General features: G+C 41.9%; 1 protein-coding gene and 1 long non-coding RNA gene across 14 annotated transcripts in view; both read right to left on the minus strand.

The window, feature by feature from the left end:
- Positions 1-253: 253 nt before the first annotated feature.
- On the minus strand, positions 254-3,079 carry LOC147354471 (uncharacterized). The gene is made up of 3 exons (XR_015146447.1): positions 2,875-3,079; positions 1,792-1,863; positions 254-1,298 (listed from the first exon to the last, which is right to left on the minus strand). It is a non-coding gene; the product is annotated as an uncharacterized LOC147354471 (long non-coding RNA).
- A 7,542-nt stretch (positions 3,080-10,621) lies between these two features.
- LOC147354472 (zinc finger protein 860-like) overlaps positions 10,622-25,249 on the minus strand; it is a 44,401-nt gene continuing 29,773 nt past the window's right edge. For 11 of the 13 annotated variants that reach the window (XM_086354175.1, XM_086354178.1, XM_086354170.1 and 8 more), the window contains one exon: positions 10,622-15,944. In XM_086354175.1, the coding sequence (XP_086210301.1) occupies positions 13,588-15,944 (2,357 nt within the window). In that variant the 3' untranslated portion in view covers positions 10,622-13,587. Of the gene's footprint in view, positions 18,259-25,249 lie in introns of all 13 variants that reach the window. The other 2 variants (XM_086354180.1, XM_086354179.1) reach the window with 1 other exon arrangement.

Here is a 25,249-nt window from a genome sequence, read left to right on the forward strand (position 1 = left end):
ATCAAGCAAAAAGATTTCCCATCATATAGTGCAGATTCTAAACTATTTCTGGGGCTTCCCTGGTGGCTCAGTGGTAAGGAATCCGCCTGCTAAGAAGGAGGCATGGGAGAGACCCCTGGTCTCGGAAATTCCTACATGCTGTGGCATTATCCTGTGAGCCACAACTATTCGACCAATAATGAATGAATAATAAAAAAATAAATAATTTATTTCAGAATGCTCCAAGTTCAAAAAGAGATATCACTTAAATCTGTTCAGGGTTATGGAAAAATGATACAAATTTTATTAGGGCACAAGACTTAAGCTACAATCTGAACAAAACAGAGGCACAACATAAATGGCAGCAGTTAATGATGAAGCAGATACACACTTATATTTTTCTGTTTGTTTTGACTCAATTTTTTTCAAAAAAAACTTCTCTCTTCAATTTCCAAGAATCAGTTCAGTTCAGTTGCTCAGTCGTGTCCGACTCTTTGTGACCCCATGAATTGCAGCACGCCATGCCTCCCTGTCTATCACCAACTCCAAGAGTTCACTCAAACTCATGTCCATCGAGTTGGTGATGCCATCCAGCCATCTCATCTTCTGTCGTCCCCTTCTCCTCCTGCCCCCAATCCCTCCCAGGATCAGAGTCTTTTCCAATGAGTCAACACTTGGCATGAGGTGGACAAAGTATCGGAGTTTCAGCTTCAGCATCAGTCCTTCCAACGAACACCCAGGGCTAATCTCCTTCAGAATGGACTGGTTGGATCTCCTTGCAGTCCAAGGGACTCTCAAGAGGCTTCTCCAACACCACAGTTCAAAAGCATCAATTCTTCGGCGCTCAGCTTTTTTCACAGTCCAACTTTCACATCCATACATGACCACTGGAAAAACCATAGCCTTGACTAGATGGACCTTTGTTGGCAAAGTAATGTCTCTGCTTTTGAATATGCTATCTAGGTTGGTCATAACTTTCCTTCCAAGGAGTAACCGTCTTTTAATTTCATGGCTGCAATCACCATCTGCAGTGATTTTGGAGCCCCTGAAAGTTAAGGCTGACAGTGTTTCCACTGTTTCCCCATCTATTTGCCATGAAGTGATGGGACCAGATGCCATGATCTTAGTTTACTGAATGTTGAGCTTTAAGCCAACTATTTCACTCTCCACTTTCACTTTCATCAAGAGGCTTTTGAGTTACTCTTCACTTTCTGCCATAAGGGTGGTGTCATCTGCATATCTGAGGTTATTGATATTTCTCCCGGCAGTCTTGATTCCAGCTTGTGCTTCTTCCTGCCCAGCGTTTCTCATGATGTACTCTGCATATAAGTTAAATAAGGAGGGTGACAGCATACAGCCTTGACGTACTCCTTGTCCTATTTGGAACCAGTCTGTTGTTCCATGTCCAGTTCTAAATGTTATGTGTACATATGTGTACATACACCCTGTGACACGTGTACACTGTGAAATATTTATCACAAACCACTAACCAACACATCCATCACCTCCAAATTCCCATGTTCTGTGTGTGGTGACAACACTGACGAAGCATTCTCCTGACAAATTCCCAGCATGCAATAACAGAACAGGATTAACTATGGTCAGCATGCTGCGCATACCTCCTCAGGACGCACTCATTTCACAACTCAAAGTCTGTAGCTTTTGACCAACATCTCCCCATCTTCCTGACCTTCCAGCCCCAGATGACCACCATCCTACCCTCTGGTACTAGTGAGTTTCATTTTTTTTACATTCCATATAATGGAAGGACATATAATACCAGTCTTTCCCTGTCTGTCTTAATTCACTTACCTTAATATTCTCTACATTCATCCAAGTTGTCCCAAGTGAGACAAATCTCCAGAATTGTTTACAAGAAAGTCGCTATTGAAGGAACAAATCATTATCCCAAGTTACAAAAATAATTAAATGTAAAGAGTGCAGAAAGCCAAAAGTAATACCATCACAAAGAACATGTTTAAAGTTCCTTGAAAAGGCATCATGTAGTAAGAGTCAGTCAGTTCTTGCCCCATTTCTTCTCTCACATAACCTCTACTCCTCACCAGGAATAGGGAAGGGGGTGACCCACACCTGAGAGAATCAAGTTACTGCCGCAGCCCGCACCTCAACAGGCTCTACACATGCATGCTCTTTTAATACAAATAATTACAAAATACACATGCCTCACCGACAGAAGTTTTGCAATTCTCATTCTTATCTGTATAATTTAAAGAAGCAAGACTTAATAATTCTTACCCAACTGATTAAGCACTCTTCTGGATCTAGTCCCCATCATCACCTGCACACTAGCTGTTTCCACTCCATTTGGTTGATCTGTTTCCCTACTTCTTTCTACGTCTCCCTTTCTCTGCTCTCCTGCTGTGCCCGTTCTCCTCTCTACTTCTTCCCTGCCTCCTATCCCCCCTCTCTCTGCCATATGTTCGCCTTCAAGTTACTTTCTATCCAACCTCCCTGGTGACCCTCGGTCTCCCTGTATTTCTGCCTTTCTTCCTCCATCTCTGTCCTCCCTTCCTTCCAACTCTCTGGCACTCCCAAGTGGCTATGCTTCCTTTCAGCTCGCTTTTTTTCTCAGCTCCTCCAATCACTAGGAGTCCCCTTTCTCTCCCACCAGGATATTGTTGCTCTGTAAGCCAAGGTCCCAACTCTTGTATCCCCTTTGCGGGCTGTCTGTGAGAACTGCCTCTCCACTGTCGCCCTCTTTGGGACCCCTGACTTACAGACCCTCTCCCTTGAAGGCTATAGAAGGGGGCGGCAGGGGATGAAATGGTGAGATACCATCCCTGGACTCAATGGACACGGATTTGAGAAAACTCTGGGAGATACAGGGGTCGCAAAGAGTTGGAATGAACAACCACACCTCCCTATGTTGCTCACCCTTAACTCTCCGGAGACCATGCTTTTCTCTGAAGTTCTCTCGTTTCCTCACCCGCTCCCTTCAAGGCTCATTCTCTTTCATGAAGCTGTCTCTTCCAAGTTCCTCACAATCCTCTTCACTGCCATCGCTTGTCCATGCTTTTCTCAATTTTCCATTTCTCTAGGAGTCGCTGTCTCTGCTTCTCCTGATCCCGCCTTCCGCCCACTATTTACAGGGTAGGAGACTGAATAAGAAAGGCCCTCCGGCAAGAGCCAAATTCCAGCGGGTGGTATTTGGGACCGAAGAACCATGGGTGTCACGTGGCTGGCTCAGGTCACCTCCCCCGACCAGGGATCAGGGGAAAGGTCACTCTGAAGGGCAGAAGGACCGGCCTTAGGAGACGTTGAGTACAGAGCGCTGGGAGAGAGGGGGTCTCAGGAGCGGCGCGGGCTCTCCAGAATGCCAAGACTGCGGAGAGAACGCGACCTCTCCCGGAGAAGGGCGGCCGGCGAGGCCTCCAGGGCCCGAGAAGGAGGGGCTGAAGAACGCGGAGCGAATAAACCACCTCGCCTAATAGAATTGTATGTGGTGCAGAAAGGGTAGAGGGGTCCGTGAGGTCAGTAAACGGTTTTAAGCCGGAAAAAGGTGCGAAACGCGGAGTTTCAGTGTTTCAAAAGCAGGAACCGGCTTAAGTGCGGACTTTAAACCAAAAGCCAGGCGCCCCTTCGCCGCTTACGGAGACGTCTGAATTTGCTGGGGGTGGTGGGGCGGGAGCGGCGATTTAGAGTCAGTAGCAACCCTCAGACCCGGATTACAAAGAAAAGGAGACTGCGAGAGGCAGGTTTGACGCCAAAGACAGAAACTCACGCTGCGCTAGGACGTCCACTCGCCGCTCTCCGCTTCCGCGTGGGTCACGGTGCGCGCACGCGCAGACAAATAGCTGAACGGCCTGCAGGCGGGGTCAGGCCGTCAGGGGGTCGTTGGTGAAGAGAAGCCGGACCAGCATAGGGCCTTTGAAAGGTGAGGCGGAACCTCGCTGCGCGGAGGGGCGGGGCGTCCCGGCGCGGCGGGAGGGGCCGGAGGGGCGGGAGGGGTGCGGCGTCGCGGCGCAGCGAGCGGAGGAAACAGTTTAATACTGTAATCACTGCTAAAGGTGACTGCAGCCAGGAAATAAAAAAAACTGCTCCTTGGAAGGAAAGTTATGGTAGAACTAGATGGTGTATTAAAAAGCAAAGGAATCACGTTGCCAACAAAGGTCCCTATAAACAAACTATGGTTTTTCCAGTAGTCAGCTAGGGATGTGATTAAAAATGTGATGTGAGAGTTGGTCCATAAAGAAGGCTTCTTGCAGGAAAGGGGACCCATTCCAGGGCCCGAAACTGGGCTCTTGTCTAACACTCGGAAATGAATTGTCCTAGGAGACACATGTGCTGACAAAGCAAGAGATTTTATTGGGAAAGGCCACCCGGGTGGAGAGCAGCAGGGTAAGGGAACCCAGAACTGCTCTGCCGCATGGCTCGAAGTCTTGGGTTTTACGGTGATGGGATTAGTTTCCGGGTGGTCTTTGGCCAATCATTCTAATTCAGTCTTTCCTGGTGGCCCACGCATCACTCAGCCAAGATGGATGCTAACGAGAGGGATTCTGGCAAGTGGACGGACATGCAGTGTCTCCTTCAGACCTTTCCTGAACTCTTCCGGTTGGTGGTGGCTTATTAGTTCTGTATTAAGGCATTGGCACCCCACTCCAGTACTCTTGCCTGGAAAATCCCATGGATGGAAGAGTCTGGTAGGTTGCAGTCCATGGGGTCGCCAAAAGTCGGACACGACTGAGCGACTTCACTTTCACTTTTCACTTTCATGCACTGGAGAAGGAAATGGCAACCCACTCCAGTGTTCTTGCCTGGAGAATCCCAGGAACAGGGGAGCCTGGTGGGCTGCCAGATGTCTATGGGGTCGCACAGAGTTGGACGCGACTGAAGCGACTTAGCAGCAGCAGCAGCAGCAGCAGCATTCCTTATCAGGATCTCTTGTCATAAAACAACTCATGCAAATAGTTACTGTGGTGCCTGGCCAGGGTGGGCAGTTTCAGTGTGCTTCCCCTAACAGGCTGAGCATAGAAAAATCGATGCTTTTGGATTCTGGTGCTAGAGATCAGTTTTGAGAGTCCCTTGGAGAACAAGGAGATCAAACCAGTGAATCCGAAAGGAGACCAACCGTGAATATTCATTGGAAGGACTGATGCTGAAGCTGAGGCTCCAATACTTTGGCCACATGATGCAAATATCGGATTCACTGGAAAAGACCTCGAGGCTGGGAAAGATTGAAGGCAGGAGGAGAATGGAATGATAGAGGATGAGACGGTTAGATGGCATTACCAACTCAATGAGTCTGAACAAACTCCAGGAGATGGTGAAAGACAGGGAAGCCTGGCGTCCACGAGGTTGCAGTGAGTCAGTCGTGATTCAGAGACTACAGAACAGCAACAACAACACATCACTGATAGGGCATAGACTGGGAATTTGTGGAGGGTATGTCTGGTTTTTTCCTAGGCAAACAGGGGGCCTAGTGGGGGTCTCAAATCAGTGATAATGGGGAAGGGTGGCTCTTGGCAGTAAGCCTTTTCCTGGAAGTGAAGTGGGAGAATTCTTTAATCTTTGCTTTTTTCCATAATTACAGGATCTGAAATAAGCTTCAACTCTGTCATCATAAGTTATAATACCAAGAAAAGTCAAAGAAGATAAATACACATGTAATAGTTTAAAAATGGAACCTTAGGAATATTAACCCAATAATACTAAAAAAACAACAAAAGCCTGAGAACCTTGGTGTATGTACCTTAGAATGTCGGTGAGGGGCGCTGCATGTTCCTTTGGGCTGTGTTGTGTCCAGTCCTGTCACATCTTAGAGACATCAGTACATGTTGAAAGACATTCCTCTGAATCAACAAGTCAGAGGTCTGGGTTGAACCAGAACCCAGAGGTTATACTGATGCCAAAATCTTGGCTCTCTCTGCGCAAATGCCAAACTGAAATACTTGAAATACAAAAACAGAGACAGAGTTATGGAGGAGTAAGAGTGGCTTTCTATATGTGCGAAGCTAAAAGGGAACACTTTCGGCCCCCTCCTTGGTGAGTAGGGAGAGGTTATATTGTCCACTAGGGATATATGCTAAGGATCAAGGCAGTAACAGTCTTGTATTCTTGTTTCTTCCGCAAAGTTCTAAAAGGATGGGGTTGGTGACAAGATTAAGTTGTGTGCAGGGTCTTTCTTAGGTGGTCTGGTCTCCTAATCAGTGCAGTGGTAAAGGATCCACCTGCCAGTACAGGAGACTTGGGTTTGATTCCTGGGTCGGGAAGATCCCCTGGAGGTAGAAATGGCAACCCATTTTGTGTCCAATGGGTCACAAGAGAGTTGGACACAATTGACCCAGCGTGAGCATCCTTCTTTGATTAGCAACTGTTCTGCCCCTTGGAACTCACAGAAGGTCATGAAGGCTGCAGTCCTGCCTATAAGAAATGGGAACCAAAAAGGCCTCTGTGCCTGGGACCCCCACAGGGCCCTGCTCTGCAGCTTCAATACTAGGAAAAATATTTTCCATTTTGCTATTTCTCTGGTGATCACGGAAAAAAAAGTCTTTGCACAGCATCCTGGATATTATGTGTATGATTAGACAATAATGAACTATCATACTGATGTAACTAAATTATCCCCTCATCTCCTCTTTTACCACCTGTGCTCTGGTGAAGAAATAGCTGGTGAGAATAAGCCTTTCTTCATTAATAAAGTGAAAAAGCAGTCAGTTGTTTTCTGTGCCCTGAGAAAGAAAGCTGCATGTGAATTGTCAACGTTCCACATGCATACAGTACACACGGATGTGGACAGATGTGGTGTGACCTTAAAACGGTTTGGCCCAGACACCTGGAGGAAAGTCTTCACCAAATTCTAAGAGTAGGTGTACTGACGATTTAGCACATATGAAATAGTAAACACAAACTGAACTGAATTATCCAAGAAATACTCAACATTGTTGGGAAAACAAAATTAAACACCAAAGTGAATGGGCCTGGAAATGATCATACTGAGAGGGTAACACACAGGAAGGTCAGGGGTCCCCAAATGGAGGATATAGGCTGCAAGTGTCAACGTTTTTTATCTTTCTCTAAGAGGCAGGAGGAGGAAACAAACTACAACTGTCAGATATTTTTCCCTTCTCTATTCAAAATTTTAATTTTATACAGGAGGTTTCTCTTAAAATTCTGTGTTGCTATGATGACACCTGGTTCCACCTGAAGTTTTCTCAAACCTTGAGCTAACCAATTGTTTTTCTTACGGAAATGTTTTTATTAAGCTATGTTAATGAACTATGTATTTACCCTAGACTGTTTCTCCAAGTCGGTTTGCTAAAGAGACTCAGAACCGATAATGGCTCAACAAACCAGTATGTTTTACTCCTACAATTGTTCTCCTAATCATATGTTAATGAAACACTTTATTTGCTTGGAAACCTGCCTTTCTTCAAGATTCATGTCAATCGTTTTATGGCCCAGGACAACTCACCTTGTGCCAATGTTATCTCAAAATGCATGTTGTGGGTGAGAGGCCTGGTGCCAATCTCTGAGTTTTGAGACATTTCCTTTCTCCAATTAGCAGCCTGCTAGTAGCTATATAACATTCTGCTAAAGACTAGCAGGGGGGCACTCTTTCTGTCCCCTTCTGATGTCTATGTCAGAAACTTTGTCTCTTCTATACTTTAATAAAGCTTTATTACACAAAAGCTCTAAGTGATCAAACCTTATCATTGGCCCCGGATTGAATTCCTCTCCTCCAGATGCCAAGAATCCCAGACTCTTTCATGGTTCAGCAACAACCTTTCAATACTAAGTGAATAAGTCAGAGAAAGACAAAGATTAGACATCACTTATATTTGGAATCTGAAAAAAGATACCAGTGAACTCATTTACAAAACAGGAACATCTGATTGTATAGCACAGGGAGCTCTGTTCAATGTTATGTGGCAGCCTGGATGGGACAGGAGTTTGGGGGAGAATGGATACATGTATATGTGTGGCTGAGTCCCTCGACTGTCATTTATCCCGACCCCTTGAAAGATCTGATCCTCTTGGGACCCAGCAGTACCCTATACCCATATCCACCTCACCCCGCCTCGTCTTTGCTCTTTTATTAAAATTTGAAAGGAGTTCACTTTCCTGCATTGGAGAAGGAAATGGCAACCCACTCCAGTGTTCTTGCCTGGAGAATCCCAGGGACGGGAGAGCCTGGTGGGCTGCCGTCTATGGGATTGCACAGAGTCAGACACGACTGAAGCGACTTAGCAGCAGCAGCAGCAGAGTAGGTTCACAATGTTGCGTTAGTATCAGGCATAGAGCGAATTGAATCAGTTACATTTAAAACATTATTAGAGAAAAAAATCTCCTTTAATGAGAACTGCATTCTTTATCAAGTGTTTCTGTTTCATGCTTGTGATGACATAGCTTCAAATACTTGAGAAAAACTTGTATAATAATATATATTATATATTACATATAGTAATTATAGTTATATAACAATGATATAATAATATATAGTTGTCAATATTTCCTCAATGTACCAGTGCCAGTAAAGTCGCTCAGTCATGTCTGACTCTTTGTGATCCATGGACTGTAGCCTACCAAGCTCCTCCATCTATGGAATTTTCCAGGCAAGAGTACTGGAGTCGGTTGCCATTTCCTTCTCCAGGGGATCTTCCTTACCCAGGAATCGAACCCAGGTCTCCCACATTGCAGGCAGACAATTTACTGTCTGAGATACCAGAGAAGCCCAATGTAATGGAACATCAAATTACTGTATGACCATTTGAGGGTAATTAGGCAATTTACGGAGAAGGCAATGGCACCCCACTCCAGTACTCTTGCCTGGACCCACTCCAGTACTCTTGCCTGGAAAATCCCATGGATGGAGGAGCCTGGTAAGCTGCAGTCCATGGAGTCGCTAAGAGTTGGACACGACTGAGCGACTTCCCTTTGACTTTTCACTTTCATGCATTGGAGAAGGAAATGGCAACCCACTCCAGTGTTCTTGCCTGGAGAATCCCAGGGGCGGGAGAGCCTGGTGGGCTGACGTCTATGGGGTCACACAGAGTCCGAGACGACTGAAGTGATTTAGCAGCAGCAGCAGCAGGCAATTTACTTTAAAAAAAAAAAAAAAATTGTAATCTATTTTTCTCTTTTCTTTGTTGTCTGTTTGGAAGCACTGCCACATGTGAACAACAAAGCAGAGTACAAAATATAACGTTTTCAGAAGACATTAGAATTTTCAGCAAAATTATCAACTATGCACTATTTGTAAATATTTCTGTGGATTAACTAAACATTAAATCTTGGTCACAACATGTGGACAGAAAAAATTACGCTAAGGAAAAACTATTGAAAAAACAAATAGTGTGGTGTGATTTGAACAATACCACTGAAACATATGTTGCCATATGTAAAGCAGATAGCCAGTGGCAGTTTGATATATGAAGCAGGACACCCAGAGCCAGTGCTTTGTGAAGACCTGGACAGATAGGATGTGGAGGGAGGTGGGTTAGGAAAGGAGGGGACATATGTATGTCTATGGCCAATTCGTGTTGATGCAGAGCAAAAACCGTAACAATATTGTAAAAAAAAAAAAAAGTTTTTAAATACATCTAAGAATAAACAATGGAGTATATTACTTAATTCTATAATGTGACATCAAGACTTTAATATCCTCTGGACTTCTATTTCTTACCTAATATTTCCAAACATTAATGTTCCTAATGTTCTTAGGCTAGTGTAAACATGTCACAGGCAATGGACAGTAAATAGCAATTTATCTGCTAGTAAAATAGACTAATAGTAATTTATACCATCTTCAACATCATACAGAACAATAGAAAATATGTGTACAGCAGGAAAAGGAATGTAATAAACTCAAGGCACGAGTAAACATTCAGTGTTTTGTGAAACAGTCTCACGATGTTTTTTTGATGTTTGACTACTGACATCTTTAGACTTTATTTGGCGCCATCCTGTTCCAGTGGGTGACTGCAAAGTAACAAGAACAAAAACGTTGGGGTCTGCATATATGAAATTTCTAATTTAGCAAACAAAAAAGTTCTCATCATATAGTGTGCTTTCTAAATTATTTCCAGGGCTTCCCTGGTCGCTTAGAAGTAAGGAATTCGCCTGCCAATGCAATAGACAAGGGACTGATAATTCCTGGTCTGGAAAATTCCCATATGCTGTAGAGCTCCTGACCCCATGAGCCACAATTATTCAGCCAACAATAAGCAAAAAAAAAAAACAAAAAAAATTTTTTTTCCAGAATGCTCCAAGCTGCAAAAGACATATCACTTTTACCCTTATTTCCAAAGTTTTTTATTTCCTAATTTTTGCATGCTTATTATTCCTATTTTCACTTCATGTAAATCAGGCACATACTTTTTAGTTTTATTTGGGCACAAAAAATAACATTGGGAAATATCACGTAGTGCACATATAAACAGGGGGTAGGTTTTACAGGGCCAGAATCTATAATTGCTCTGCTAAGGACAAAGTATGGAGAGAATAACTCAAGTGTGTATTGTTAGTATATAATCCCAAAATTGTCTATTTGATTTCACTATACAAAGAAACTCTTAAGAGATTCTTTCAACCTTGACAGTCTTTGGTGCATTGCTAGTTTCTGTTATGAAGTACTGAGGTGTATTAAAATTGTGTTATTGAAAGAAACATGATCCATTCAGAGTTATGGAAAAAATGATACAAATTTTATTAGTGCACAAGACTTATGATACATTCTGAATAAAACAGAGGCACATTGTAAATGGCAGCAGGTAATGACGAAGCAGATATATGGCCATCCTCTTTCTGGTTCTTTTGATTAACATTATTCAAGAAAACTGCTCTCTTCAATTTCCAAGAATAAGTTTCCATTAATCATTTACACACAATAGCAATTGCTAGTTAAGGGAGAAAAGGACCACCATTTCCCTGGTACTATTTGTCCCACACAATCAGTCCCCAGTAACCTGTCAACTCCCCTCCCATGAAAAGCCCAAGTCCCTCAATGTCCAGCCTGCTCTTTGCATGGTCAGATGGTAGAGCCTTCAGTTCTTTAACCACGGTGACCTGTGTACAGAAGGGCACCCTGAACATAATGAGCATGCTGAGTCATCTCATGGTTTTACATGGTTCTCTGTCCCTTGCTGATCCTAATTCACACACCATTGAATTTGATATCTCAGTGTCCCTGTTTTACCAGGATAGATATAAATGAACCACACCTAATGAAGTCAGTCCCTTCATCTTACTCATTTCTTTGCAGAGACCATCATGAAAGTCTCTAAGAAAGCTATAAGAATTTAAAACTTTAAGGAAATAAAGAAAAATAATGTGACGTTCTCAAGAAAATTCAAGTAATTAAACACACACTGAAGATAACGGGCCATTTCCACAAAAGTGGTTAAGTTTCAACATACTTAATTATTCTGCAGTAACATCATAGGTTAGTGCTGGAGAACTGAAGATTTATTTATTCCTCAAATGAATTCTCTCTGCTGTGAGAACTGTCCCAAAAGATGACCAAATTCATTACAATTTTAAGCATTCTCTACAATATGAATTTTTTGCGGGGAATCTTGAGGAAATATTGTTTTCTTAAACATGTTTCCAAATTCGGTATAGCATAGTTTCTGACATACATGAATCATTTCATTATGCCCATGGTGTGAATAGTTCATGGAACAGACTACACAATATACATTACCTGTCCAAGTTTGCTCTCCATACATATCCTCTCACGTTCCACAGTTTTGATCTTTGAGTTAAAGCTTCAGCGTGCACATTACTTTTATGTGGTTTCTCGGAAAGACATATATTCTGAAGTCTAGTGTACTCTGAACCCTCCAGAAAGCCCTTGCCCGTCCATTTCCAAGACTCCTCTTCACTGTGGAGTCTTGTCTAACATTTCAACTCAAGGTGAAAAATTTCCCACTCCTACTCAAGGTGAAAAATTTCCCACTCCCATTGCATTTGAGCATTGCTCCAGAATGTTCCCGAACTTGGACGTTTGGTAAAATCCTTCCCACAAATATTACATTTGTGTGGTTTAACTCCAGGATATATATTCTTACACACCTAAAGAGTGAGCAGTAACTGTGAAAACTTCCATAAAGCATAAAGTATAAAACTGCCAAAGTGTCAAGTATTTGGTGAATCCTAAGTTTAAGGTAGTACCTAAAGGTCATGCCATATTCTGTACACTGGTAAGGTTCTCTCTAGTATGGATCATCTGATGGCTAGTGCAGTGTGAGCCCCAAGTAAAGGTTTTACACACTCATGTCACTTGTAAGCTTTCTCTCCAGAATGACTTCTTTACTGAATCCTGACTTAGGACTGTTGTCTAAAAGCCTTGACACACTCATTACATTGATATAGTTTCTATCCAGTGTGAATATTCTCAAGAAGCCTAAGGTGTAAACACCTGACAAAAGCCTGGACACACTGATTGCATTCGGATGGTCTCTCTAGTCCATCACCTGATGTCTTTTGAGGGCTGAATACCACCTGAAGGATTTGCCACACACACTCTTACATTTGTGTCTCTGCGTTATGAATTCTCTGCTGATGGGAAAGATGAAACCTGTTATTGAAGCCCTGGCCACACATTATATTTACATGATTTCCTCCTTAAGATTGGAGGAACGGACTGTGTTTTAAATGTATGGATTCTCACCAGTATGAATTTTCTCATGTGTTGTAAATAACTGAATGCCTTCCAAAAGACACCACATGCACTATGTGGGTAAGATTTCCATTCAGAATTAATTACGTGATGGTTAGTTACGTCTGAACACAGAACCAAAGCTTTGTGCCACCTACCACATTTGTGAGGTTTCCTCGTTTGACTTTCTGAGGGTCAGAAAGTTGATATACCTTATGACTGAAGGGTTTGTCATATAAATTCCATTTATGTGGTTTCCCTCCTGTATGAACTGCCCAATGGTCAGCTGAGGCTGAATATGCACTAGAAGCTTTACCATATTTCTTTCATTTGTATGCTTTTTATACAATATTAATTCTTTGATTAATTATAAGGCCTGAGCTCTGACTAAAGGCTTTGCTACACTCATTACATCTGCGCTAAAATGTTTCTCATAATTGTTGTAACATTTTTCTCCACTATGAATTATCTGATTTCTTAGATGGTCATTTCAAGCACTGCCCACATACATCACATTTCTATGCTGTCTCTCCTGAATGAACTGCATGATGGTGAGGCTAGCTGTGCAGTAAAATGTTCGTCAGAATGGCTACATTTGTAAGGTTTCTCTCCAGTATGAATTCTCCAACGAACTGCAAGGTTTGCATTTAAAGGCCTTGCCACTGAGATCACATTTATATGGTTTCTCTCCAGTATGAATTCTCTGATGAATTCCAAGCTGTGAGTTTCCAGTAAAGCATCAGCCACACACAACACATTTACACGGCTTCTCTCCAGTATGAATTCTCTGATGAAATGCAAGGTTTGCCGTTTGACTAAAGGTCTTGCCACATACATCATTATTTATATGGTTTCTCTCCAATGTTTCCAATGAACTGCAAAGACCTGCAACTGAAGACTTCGCCACATAAACTACCTTTCTACACTTTCCCTCCCATATAAACTGTCTGATGGCAATTTAAGGGTGACTGTGCACTAAAATGTTTGTCCTAATTGTTACATTTGTAAGGTTTCTCTCCAGTATGAATTCTCTTATGAATTGAAAGGATTGAATTTTGACCAAAGGCCTGTCCACATACATCACATTTACATGGTTTCTCTCCAGTATGAACTCTCTGATGAACTACAAGGCCTGAATTTCGACTGAAGGCCTTTCCACACATATCACATTTATATGGTTTCTCTCCAGTATGAACTCTCCGATGAACTACAAGCCTTGCATTTACACTAAAGGCCTTGCCACACACATCACATTTATATGGTTTCTCTCCAGTATGAAGTCTCCGATGAATTACAAGCCTTGCATTTACACTAAAGGCCTTGCCACATACATCACATTTAAATGGCTTCTCTCCGGTATGAATTCTCCCATGAACTACAAGTTTTGACTTTTGAGTATAGCCACGGCCACATACTTCACATGTATACGGTTTCTCTCCAGTATGAAGGGTCTGATGAACTGTACACCTTGCTTTTTGACTAAAGGCCTTTCCACACACATCACATTTATATGGTTTCTCTCCAGTATGTACTCTCTGATGAACTACAAGCCTTGAATTTAGACTAAAGGCCTTGTCACATACATCACATTTATATGGTTTCTCTCCAGTATGAACTCTCCGATGAACTACAAGCCTTGAATTTAGACTAAAGGCCTTGCCACATAGATCACATTTATATGGTTTCTCTCCAGTATGAACTCTCCGATGAACTACAAGTCTTGCATTTAGACTAAAGGCCTTGCCACATAGATCACATTTATATGGTTTCTCTCCAGTATGTACTCTCCGATGAACTACAAGCCTTGAATTTAGACTAAAGGCCTTGCCACATATATCACATTTATATGGTTTCTCTCCGGTATGCATTCTCCAATGAATTACAAGTATTGACTTTCGAGTATAGCCACGGCCGCATACTTCACATGTATATGGTTTTGCTCCAGTATGAAGGGTCTGATGAACTGTACACCTTGCTTTTCGACTAAAGGCCTTTCCACACACATTACATTTATATGGTTTCTCTCCAGTATGTACTCTCTGATGAACTACAAGCCTTGAATTTACACTAAAGGCCTTGCCACATACATCACATTTATATGGTTTCTCTTCAGTATGAATTCTCTGATGAATTAAAAATATTGACTTTTGAGTATAGCCACAACCACATACTTCACATGTATACGGTTTCTCTCCAGTATGAACTCTCCGATGAACTACAAGCCTTACATTTACACTAAAGGCCTTGCCACACACATCACATTTATATGGTTTCTCTCCAGTATGTACTCTCCGATGAACTACAAGCCTTACATTTACACTAAAGGCCTTGCCACACACATCACATTTATATGGTTTCTCTCCAGTATGAACTCTCCGATGAACTACAAGCCTTTCATTTACACTAAAGGCCTTGCCACATACATCACATTTATATGGTTTCTCTCCAGTATGAACTCTCCAATGAATTCCAAGGTGTGACTTTCGAGTATAGCCACGGCCACATACTTCACATGTATACGGTTTCTCTCCAGTATGAAGGGTCTGATGAACTGTACGCCTTGCTTTTCGACTAAAGGCCTTTCCACACACATCACATTTATATGGTTTCTCTCCAGTATGAACTCGCCGATGATGTTGAAGGTGTGTATGCTGTTTAAAGCAATGGCCACATACATCACATTTATATGGTTTTTCTCCAGTATGATTTCTCTGATGAACTATAAGGGTCGATTTATCATTAAAAGCCTTACAACATATGTTACATTTATATGCTTTTCTTCCTGTATGGATTCTTTGATGTCTAGAGAGTTCTGAGTCCTGAAGAAAAGTTATGTTACACTCATTACAACTGTAAGTTTTTTTCTTGTGTGCTTCCTGGTCTGGTACCAGTTCTGAGGGATGTATAACAGCACTCTCTTGTTTATGAGAATTGCCTTTATGGACACTACGAGTTCTCTGAGGTGGTAAACCTGAGGCCCTACTGTTGATATTCACCACAACGTGACTACATTCAGAAACTGTCCCTTCAGATTCAAGTATCTGCAACTGATCCTGAAAGCTTGATCCATGCCTTTCAACAGGCTTATTTCCTGCATCACTTCTACTATCATGATCTCTTCTATCGGTGAGATTTTTGTTATGGGATATAGACGTTCCTCTGTCATTTCTTTCATCATCTGTCCACAGACACTCAAAATCATACATATTTTCCTGTATCTTTCTGAGGAAAAAATCTTCAATTTCATGGCTTTCAGCTCTTCCAAACACTACTCTTTGAAAAATTTCTTCTTTACCACTGTTTCCTTTTGCCTGTAGTTTCTTGATCATACGTATTTGAGACACATCTACAAAATATGAAAACCATATGCATTCTATCAATTACAATTCATAAATAAATTGTTTCATGCTGAATACATGGTATTATACCAAAAGGCATATCCATGCTGAACAGAATTATGCATCTTCCCAATGATGATCTTAAAAATATTTGAAACACTAAACGAATAGAACTCTTGAAAAATCAAAGAGCAATCACATGTAATCCAAATTAATTTTAGGGTAGCCTAGCTTCAAAGATACAGTCAGAACATATTAATTTTTTCCAAACTCATGTCAGTTCTCAAAGAAAAGGGTATTTTCGCACCATGACTTCTAAACTCATTCTACTTGGTAGTAAACACACTGCTGTCTCATAATTGAGGAGAAAATATAGCATATTGTACACACTTTATGTATACTTATACATAAGTAAACGGTAAAGAACAGACAGTGCTACATAGGTGATTTGGTAGTAAAGAATTAGCCTGCCAATGCAGGAGACATAGGATAGGGAGCTTCAATCCCTAGGTGGGGGAGATCTCCTGGAGGAGGAAATGGCAGCCACTGAACTATCTTTGCCTGAAAAAAAATTTCATGGATAAGGAACTTAGCAGGCTATACTGTCCATGAGATCACAAAGAGTCAGACAGAACGATCGACTGAACAAGCATTCATTAACAGGCAATACACTGCAATGGTAAATAATCCCAAAGAAGCACTATAACGAGTAATGGAAAACATAAATAGCAGTTGACAACTGTTCAGGAAATTCCCTAAAATAATGGGAAAAAAAAAAAAACTTTTCTAAATACCTCTTATAAATCTATCAGTAGATAGACGTATAGGCATTTTATGACATTGACAAGTGGTTCACGTCAGTAACACTGTGTAATACATACAGACCATCTCATCTATAAATAACAAAATATTAATAAATGAAACATTCTGTACTTGAAGAACAGTCATTCAGTACAGCGATTCCCTATCTATAAAGGAACTTTAACTTACTCAGTTCATTGGTTCCAAGATACATGTCAAGGAACAAGCTTTGGGGCCGCCCTTCTGGCTCAGAGGTCAAGAATCCACTTGGTAATTAATGCACAAGAGTTCCATCCCTCATCCAGGAAGTTGCCTCATACCTTGGAAGCAACTAAGCCTGTAGGCCACAACTCCGTGTTCCAGAGTTTGTGAGTCACAACTATTGTGCACAGGCATAGAGCCCATACACTGTAACAAGAGAAGGCATTAGAATGAGAAGTCCATGCACTGCAAGTAGAGAGTAGCCCTTGCCTGCCACAAGTAACCAAAAGCCCCTAAAGCAACAAAAACCCAGTGCAACCAAAAATAAAAAATATTTAAAAAATGCACTGTATTGGTATGAAGAAAACCAATGTTATTTGAAAACTTATTAACCAGAGTCAGAGACAACTCATAAAAATGAAAAGTAAAATAAAAACATACAAGATGTAAAGTAGACAAAGAGATGTCACAATAAGCAAGTAAATATATAAAGGAAGTAAATATATTCTTTAAGCAAAAGTAATCTTTGAGGCAAATTCCCTGGTGGTCCAGTCGTTAGGACTACGCACACACACTGGAGGGGGCACAGATTCCATCCAGGAATGGGGAACTAAGATACCATCTGCCACATGGCACAGCAAAAAAACAAAAAAAACCCAGTAACTTCTGACCTTTTCTGTAAAACAGGCAACATTCTATACAACCTAACAGCACTAATTACCTCAATCTTACAAATAAAGGTAGTGGATTCACAGGGTTCCTGTACACAAGTCCATGGAACATGAAAGTAAATGAGCAAAAGCAGGACTGACACCGAGACTTACAGATTCAGACATGCTCTGAACCACCAGGGCCCACTTGGGCAGAACAGAGGACAAAAAGTTACAATGAACTCCAGGAGTGTAAAAAGGAAACTTCAGATCAGACACAAGAACTGACCTGTGTAATTGTGTTACTTAGCCATACCTCTTGGAAATTGTTTTCAAGGCACCAACAAGATATCAATTCAGGTCCTGTCTAAGAGAGGACCTTAATCAATATCCACTGTCCTTACAGGTTTCCTGAGTTACAATCACAGAAGATCCAAACCACATTGCGGTTACACACACCCCTGAAGGATGTGGCAAAATAGTAGCAGGAACAGCTGAGGGCTCTGAACAGGAAGACAGGCTGAAGGCAGCTCTGTGTAGGATCTGAGACACCAAATGCAATTGAAGAGCTGCCAGTCTTTCCCTTCTTCCAATGAGGTCTCCCAAGTGTAGCAAATAGGAAGACAAACAGGCTGGGTCCGAAATAATCTCTGGAGGTGACAGCGCTGTTCTACACGGACCAAAAAGCAGGCATCCGATGGAATCCAGCATAGAAGGGGGACAAAGAGGAAATAGATCCCTTTGAAACACCTCATTACATGCTTCCCATAGTCAAGCAACAACATTGACAGGAGTCAAATGACAGATTGTTATAGATCATATAAAGACTTTGCCTTTTGGGACCTCTTTTCTTGGAGGTCCATTTTGCATAAAAACTTTTTTTTTTTCCTAATTAAATCATTTTCTTCATTTAGCAACAGCCACCTGTAAGTCAGACCTACTTTTTTTCTCCCTAATAAAATGTAATTTTCTGGTAGGAGACTGATGGGCTCCATGTTAAATGCCTTAAATGTGTCATCTTCCCCTTTGCATTCCCTGAGATGAGAAATACGTGGGCTTCAGTTGAGGAATTTACACCCAACAAAAACAGGGTAAATAGACAGTCATTCTCTAATCTCAGGGAATAATTATGGCAAGGACAAAGAAAGGAAAAAACCCTGTTTGTTAAGGGAGACACTACACATGCCCAGAAAGGCTGCTTGGAGTCAAAACTCACAGGATAATTCCAGGCCATAATGAATCTTGCTCCTCCCAGAAGCCTTCACTTTGAGATCCAACTTGGCTAAGGTGTGCATGCACACTCCAGGGAGGGTCCTGAGACAAATTAACCAGGGCAAATAAACAAGGATGATTGGCCTGAGGGAAGATGAAGACCTGGAAAACTGCCCCTTTGTAAAGAATTTACACTTCCCAAAGGTGTCTCTCACTCTCTCTGAGGTTGCCCGTGTGCCTTGCCACATGTACTTTTCCTTTCAATAAACTTTGTCCTTTACTCTCTATCTTCTGCCTCATCATCTGAATTTGTTCTTGACTAGGCAGGCCACACTAGGGACCTTAGCCCTAAATGTTGGCTCCTGTGGTCCAGGGGTTAGGAGTCTCAATCTGGGAAATTAAGAACTTGCTTCCAGCTTTCGCTCACTCCCACTCACTGCTATGGGCATCCCAAATCAATTTCATTGTTCATATCTTTTGTTACTAAAAACACAGATCTTACCTTCCTTAAGCAACGATGAACTGTCCTTTATATTAGCATTTTATAGAATGGTGACCATAAATACCAGTGATAACTTCTAAAAACATTTGCTTCTTATGGAGAACATCTCAGGGTAGCAACACACATATTAATAATCCAAAATCTCTCTAGTTTCTCTATGAGAGGAAATAACCAGTAATCAGTGCCTATGTGTGTGCTAAGTCGCTTTAGGCATGTACGACTCTTTGCAAACCCATGGACTGTAGCCTGCCAGCTCCTCCATGGTATTCTCCAGGCAAGAATCCTGAATTGGGTTGCCATTTACTACTCCAGGGATCTTTCCGACACAGGGATTGAACTCTCAGTAATCAGTGTAATACAATAAAAGCATTACACAGTTTGATGACTCAACTCATGTCTTTCTTAGATGAGCAAACAAACGTTTTTACTAGATATTTAATGGTGAATATTTCCCAGTTCATGTGCATCTGAAATTCATTTAGGTTAATTTCTCATAACTGTTTGATTTGTAAGTGCTTAGTTTTTCTTTTTTAAAGCCAACTGAATTAGATCTCTCTTACAAACTAACCTCAGCAATATTATCCAAAAACAAAGACACACAGTATGACATGCATAAATCCAGACACACAGATGGACAGACAGAGACCATAGTTTTCTGCTTGAGATTTAAAATGTCTCTTTGACCTTTTTCTTTCCCCTTGGTTTGAAATTCTAATTTGCCCAAGGTTGAGGCCTCAGGCAAAGTGGGTTATGTATTTCAAGGACTTGGTAAAGGTTGCCTGCTGTGCTAAACTGTTTCAATCAGGTCCGATTATCTGTGATCCCATGGACTGTATCCTGCCAGGCTGCTCCTCCCATGGGACTGTCCAGGCAAGAACACTCGGTGGGTTGCTATTCCCACCTCCAGGGCATCTTCCTAATCCAGGGATCAAATCTACCTTTCCCACACTTGCAGGCAGGTTCTATACAATTAGAGTCATCTGGGATGCCCTGGTAAAGGTTAACTTCAAGCTTTTTTCTAGGCTAGCTGTCTCAACGGGTTAGTTGCTTTTAACTCCATATGCAAAAAGAACCGGTTGTGCACTTTCAAAGAGAAAAAAAAAATTCATTTCAACCAGTTTTCTCCAGAGTCTAGAGAATAGCAGTTATCCTATGTCAAAAAACTTACCTTCCCTTTCCATAGTCATAGTTTTGTAGCTAAAACACAGATCAAATAGTGCTCAAATTGACAGTGGAAACAACAGCAGATGGGGTGATAAAAATCTTGGATTGTCCCTCTGGGGAGATGGGGGTCTTGGATTGTTCAGAAGAAACTGAAGGGGTAAAGAAACTTCCTAGAGTGGGGGGCAGGAGTAGGGGAAGCTGGACTCATCCTCCCCCCTGAGAGACAGGGGAAGTTAGAAGGGGACCAGCTGATGGAGAGGGAGACAGAGGGGTTGGGATGGGTTTAAGGACACAACAGGACAAAGAATGGAGAGAGAGAGGGCAGTGGGGGACACTACTGGAGCTGTGGGCCAGCTCAATAGAGAGCTGACTTTAAAAGTGAGGATTTGATAAGCCAAAATATAATTTTGACACTGTAATATGGACAAACATCCTCACTAATCATATAATTATTTTTCCAGTAACTTCTCTAAGACAGTTTTAAGTTTTTGTTTTTTTTTTTAATTTTTCAGCACTTTATTTATTTATTTTTTATTTGATAAATTTAACGCCTTTTATTGCCATACCTCATTTTACTGTGCTTTGCTTTAGTGAGCTTTATAGATACATTTTTTTTTTCCTTGTTAATTTTCTGTTTAGTTGATCTATCCATAAGTGTGAGTGGGGTATTAAAGTCTCCCACTATTATTGTGTTATTGTTAATTTCTCCTTTCATACTTGTTAGGATTTGTCTTACATACTGCGGTGCTCCCATGTTGGGTGGATATATATTTATAATTGCTATATCTTCTTCTTGGATTGATCCTTTGATCATTATGTAGTGACCTTGTCTCTTTTCACAGCCTTTGTTTTAAAGTCTAATTTATCTGATACGAGTATTGTGACTCCTGCTTTCTTTTGGTCCCAATTTGCATGGAAAATCTTTTTCCAGCCCTTCACTTTCAGTCTGTATGTGTCCCCTGTTTTGAGGTGGGTCTCTTGTAGACAACATATGTAGGGGTCTTGTTTTTGTATCCATTCAGCCAGTCTTTGTCCTTTGGTTGGGGCATTCAACCCATTTACGTTTAAGGTAATTACTAATAACTATGATCCCGTTGCCATTTACTTTATTGTTTTGGGTTCGAGTTTATACACCATTTTTGTGTTTCCTGTCTAGAGAATATCCTTTAGTATTTGTTGGAGAGCTGGTTTGGTGGTGCAGAATTCTCTCAGCTTTTGCTTGTCTGAAAAGCTTTTGATTTCTCCTTCATACTTGAATGAAATCCTTGCTGGGTACAATAATCTGGGCTGTAGGTTATTTTCTTTCATCATTTTAAGTATGTCTTGCCATTCCCTCCTGGCTTGAAGAGTTTCTATTGAAAGATCAGCTGTTATCCTTATGGGAATTCCCTTGTGTGTTATTTGTTGTTTTTCCCTTGCTGCTTTTAATATTTGTTCTTTGTGTTTGATCTTTGTTAATTTGATTAATATGTGTCTTGGGGTGTTTCGCCTTGGGTTTATCCTGTTTGGGACCCTCTGGGTTTCTTGGACTTGGGTGATTATTTCCTTCCCCAGTTTAGGGAAGTTTTCAACTATTATCTCCTCAAGTATTTTCTCATGGTCTTTCTTTTTGTCTTCTTCTTCTGGAACCCCTATGATTCGAATGTTGTAGCGTTTAATATTGTCCTGGAGGTCTCTGAGATTGTCCTCATTTCTTTTAATTCGTTTTTCTTTTATCCTCTCTGATTCATTTATTTCTACCATTCTATCTTCTAATTCACTAATCCTATTTTCTGCCTCTGTTATTCTACTATTTGTTGGCTCCAGAGTGTTTTTAATTTCATTTATTGCATTATTCATTATATATTGACTCTTTTTTATTTCTTCTAGGTCCTTGTTAAACCTTTCTTGCATCTTCTCAATCCTTGTCTCCAGGCTATTTATCTGTGATTCCATTTTAATTTCAAGATTTTGGATCAATTTCACTATCATTATTTGGAATTCTTTATCAGGTAGATTCCCTATCTCTTCCTCTTTTGTTTGGTTTGGTGGGCATTTATCCTGTTCCTTTATCTGCTGGGTATTCCTCTGTCTCTTCATCTTGTTTAAATTGCTGAGTTTGGGAGTCCTTTCTGTATTCTGGCAGTTTGTGGAGTTCTCTTTATTGTGGCGTTTCCTCGCTGTGTGTGGGTATGTAGAGGTGGCTCGTCACGGTTTCCTGGTTAGGGAAGCTTGTGTCGGTGTTCTGGTGGGTGGAGCTGTATTTCTTCTCTTTGTTCAGTCGCGCTATGGGGAGGGAGGGAGGGATGCTGCAAACAAATGACACTGGCGTGCGCTCGCAGTGCCTCAGCCACACTGGGTCTGCCCCCGCTCACGGCGCGTGTAGCCTCCCTGCCCACACTGCTCAGGCTCTAGGTTGTTCCGCCGGGAACAATCCGAGGCTGGCCCTGGGTTGCATGCACTTCCCAGGTCCAAGCCGCTCAGGTTCAGGCACTCAGGTAGTCCTCAGAGGCGCAGACTCAGTTGGGGCTGCGTTTTGTGTTCTTCCCAGGTCCGAGCAGCTCAGGTGATGAGGTGTTTGGCGAGCGCCAATGCTGCGACTTATCGCCTCCCCGCCACTTGGTTATCTGGGTGTAAAACCGGCACACCTTCTCAGGCAGATGTTGACCGTCCAGACCCCCAATAAGTTTTAGTTAGCAAAGAAGCCAGTTTTATAGATAATGTCTCTCTGGGGCTGCGATTGCCCCCTTCCGGCTCTGGCTGCCTGTCACCAGAGGGGGAAGGTTTGCAGCCGGCTACCTCTGTTTAGTCCTTTGTTCCGTGCGCGGGCTGGCGGTGTCTTAGGTTAGGGCTGGCTTTTCGCATGGTAGATATCCCACAGTCTGGTTTGCTAGCCCAAATTATTTCGCTCAGATAGTGCTCAGGGTATTCAGGCCAGATTCTTACTCTCAGCGATGCAGCCCGCGCCACGCCTCCCTGCCCAGCCCCCGCTTGCTAATGGCAGATGCAGGCGTCTGCGCTGCTTCTCAGCTGGAGGAGTTACCGTAGGGCTCGCAATCTGCGAGTTTTAATTGTTTATTTTTTCTCCCTGTTATGTTGTCCTCTGTGCTTCCAAAGCTCGGCACGGATTTGGCAGTGAGAAAGTTTCCTGGTGTTTGGAAACTTCTCTCTTTTTAAGACTCCCTTCCCGGGATGGAACTCCGTCCCTCCCTCTTTTGTCTCTTTTATTGTCTTTAATATTTTTTCCTACCTCCTTTCGAGGAGTTGGGTTGCTTTTCTGGGTGCCTGATGTCCTCTGCCGGCATTCAGAAGTTGTTTTGTGGAATTTACTCGACGTTTAAATGCTCTTTTGATGAATTTGTGGGGGAGAAAGTGTTTTCCCCGTCCTACTCCTCCGCCATCTTGGCGCCATCCCCCCAGTTTTAAGTTTTAAGAAGTACAGTTTATGTACTTCATGGTAGGAGAGAGGAGGATCCAGCCTCTCATCCAGCAGGGCAGATTATTATCCTTTCTCAAGGGGCAAGAATCACGAACATTCAGTAACTTCTAAGGGTTCAGCCCTGTTTAATTTACGGTTCCACTTCTCACACAACCCAGAGAAGATGTTCCATGTATTAGCTAATGAGTAATAAGGTGAATTTTCCCATCTGGAAATAAAAACGTCATAAACCTTCATCTCTTGCTTCTTAAAGAATGGCGTTTTGTCTCACAAATCCTGCTCACAGCGCCAATTAATGCCTTGCCAAAAGTTTTCACTTTTGTCTCAGGTTCCAAGGATTTGTTAATAGGCCACTCATTCTATACAAATAAATATTTCAATGTTTATTAGAGAATTATCTAGGTGACTTTCAAGATACTAAGTAATCCAACCAGTCCATCCTAAAGGAGATCAGCCCTGGGTGTTCATTGGAAGGACTGACGTTAGCTTTGTCTAACTCAATGAAACTAAGCCATGTTGTGTGGGGCCACCCAAGACGGGCGGGTCATGGTGGAGACGTCTGACAGAACGTGGTCCACTGGAGAAAGGAATGGCAAACCACTTCAGTATTCTTGCCTTGAGCACCTCATGAACAGTATGAAAAGGCAAAATGATAGGACACTGAAAGAGGAACTCCCCAGGTCGGTAGGTGCCCAATATGCTACTGGAGATCAGTAGAGAAATAACTCCAGAAAGAATGAAGAGATGGAACCAAAGAAAAAATAACACCCAGTTGTGGATGGGACTGGTGATAGAAGCAGGGTCTGATCCTGTAAAGAGCAATATTGCACAGGAACCTGGAATGTTAGCTCCATGAATCAAGGCAAATTGGAAGTGGTCAAATAGGAGATGGCAAGGGTGAATGTTGACATTCTAGGAATCACTGAACTAAAATGGACGGGAATGGGTGAATTTAACTCAGATGACCATTATATCTACTACTGTGGGCAGGAATCCCTTAGAAGAAATGGAGTAGCCATCATAGTCAACAAGAGTCCAAAATGCAGTACTTGGATGTAATCTCAAAAACGACAGAATGATCTCTGTTTGTTTCCAAGGCAAACCATTCAGTATCCCAGTAATCCAAGTCTATGCCCCAACCAGTAACACTGAAGAAGCTGAAGTTGAATGCTTCAATGAAGACCTACAAGACCTTTTAGAACACCCAAAAAAGATCTCCTTTTAATTATAGGGGACTGGAATGCAAAAGTACGAAGTCAAGAAACACCTGGAGTAACAGGCAAATTTGGAATATGGAATGAAGCAGGACAAAGGCTAATAGAGTTTTGCCAAGAGAATGCATTGGTCATAGCAAACACCCTCTTC

The sequence above is a fragment of the Bos grunniens genome, chromosome 18, assembly GCF_055505025.1.
Source record: "Bos grunniens cultivar Pamir isolate PY7600 chromosome 18, Bosgru_T2T1.0, whole genome shotgun sequence".
Taxonomy (NCBI): domain Eukaryota; kingdom Metazoa; phylum Chordata; class Mammalia; order Artiodactyla; family Bovidae; genus Bos; species Bos grunniens.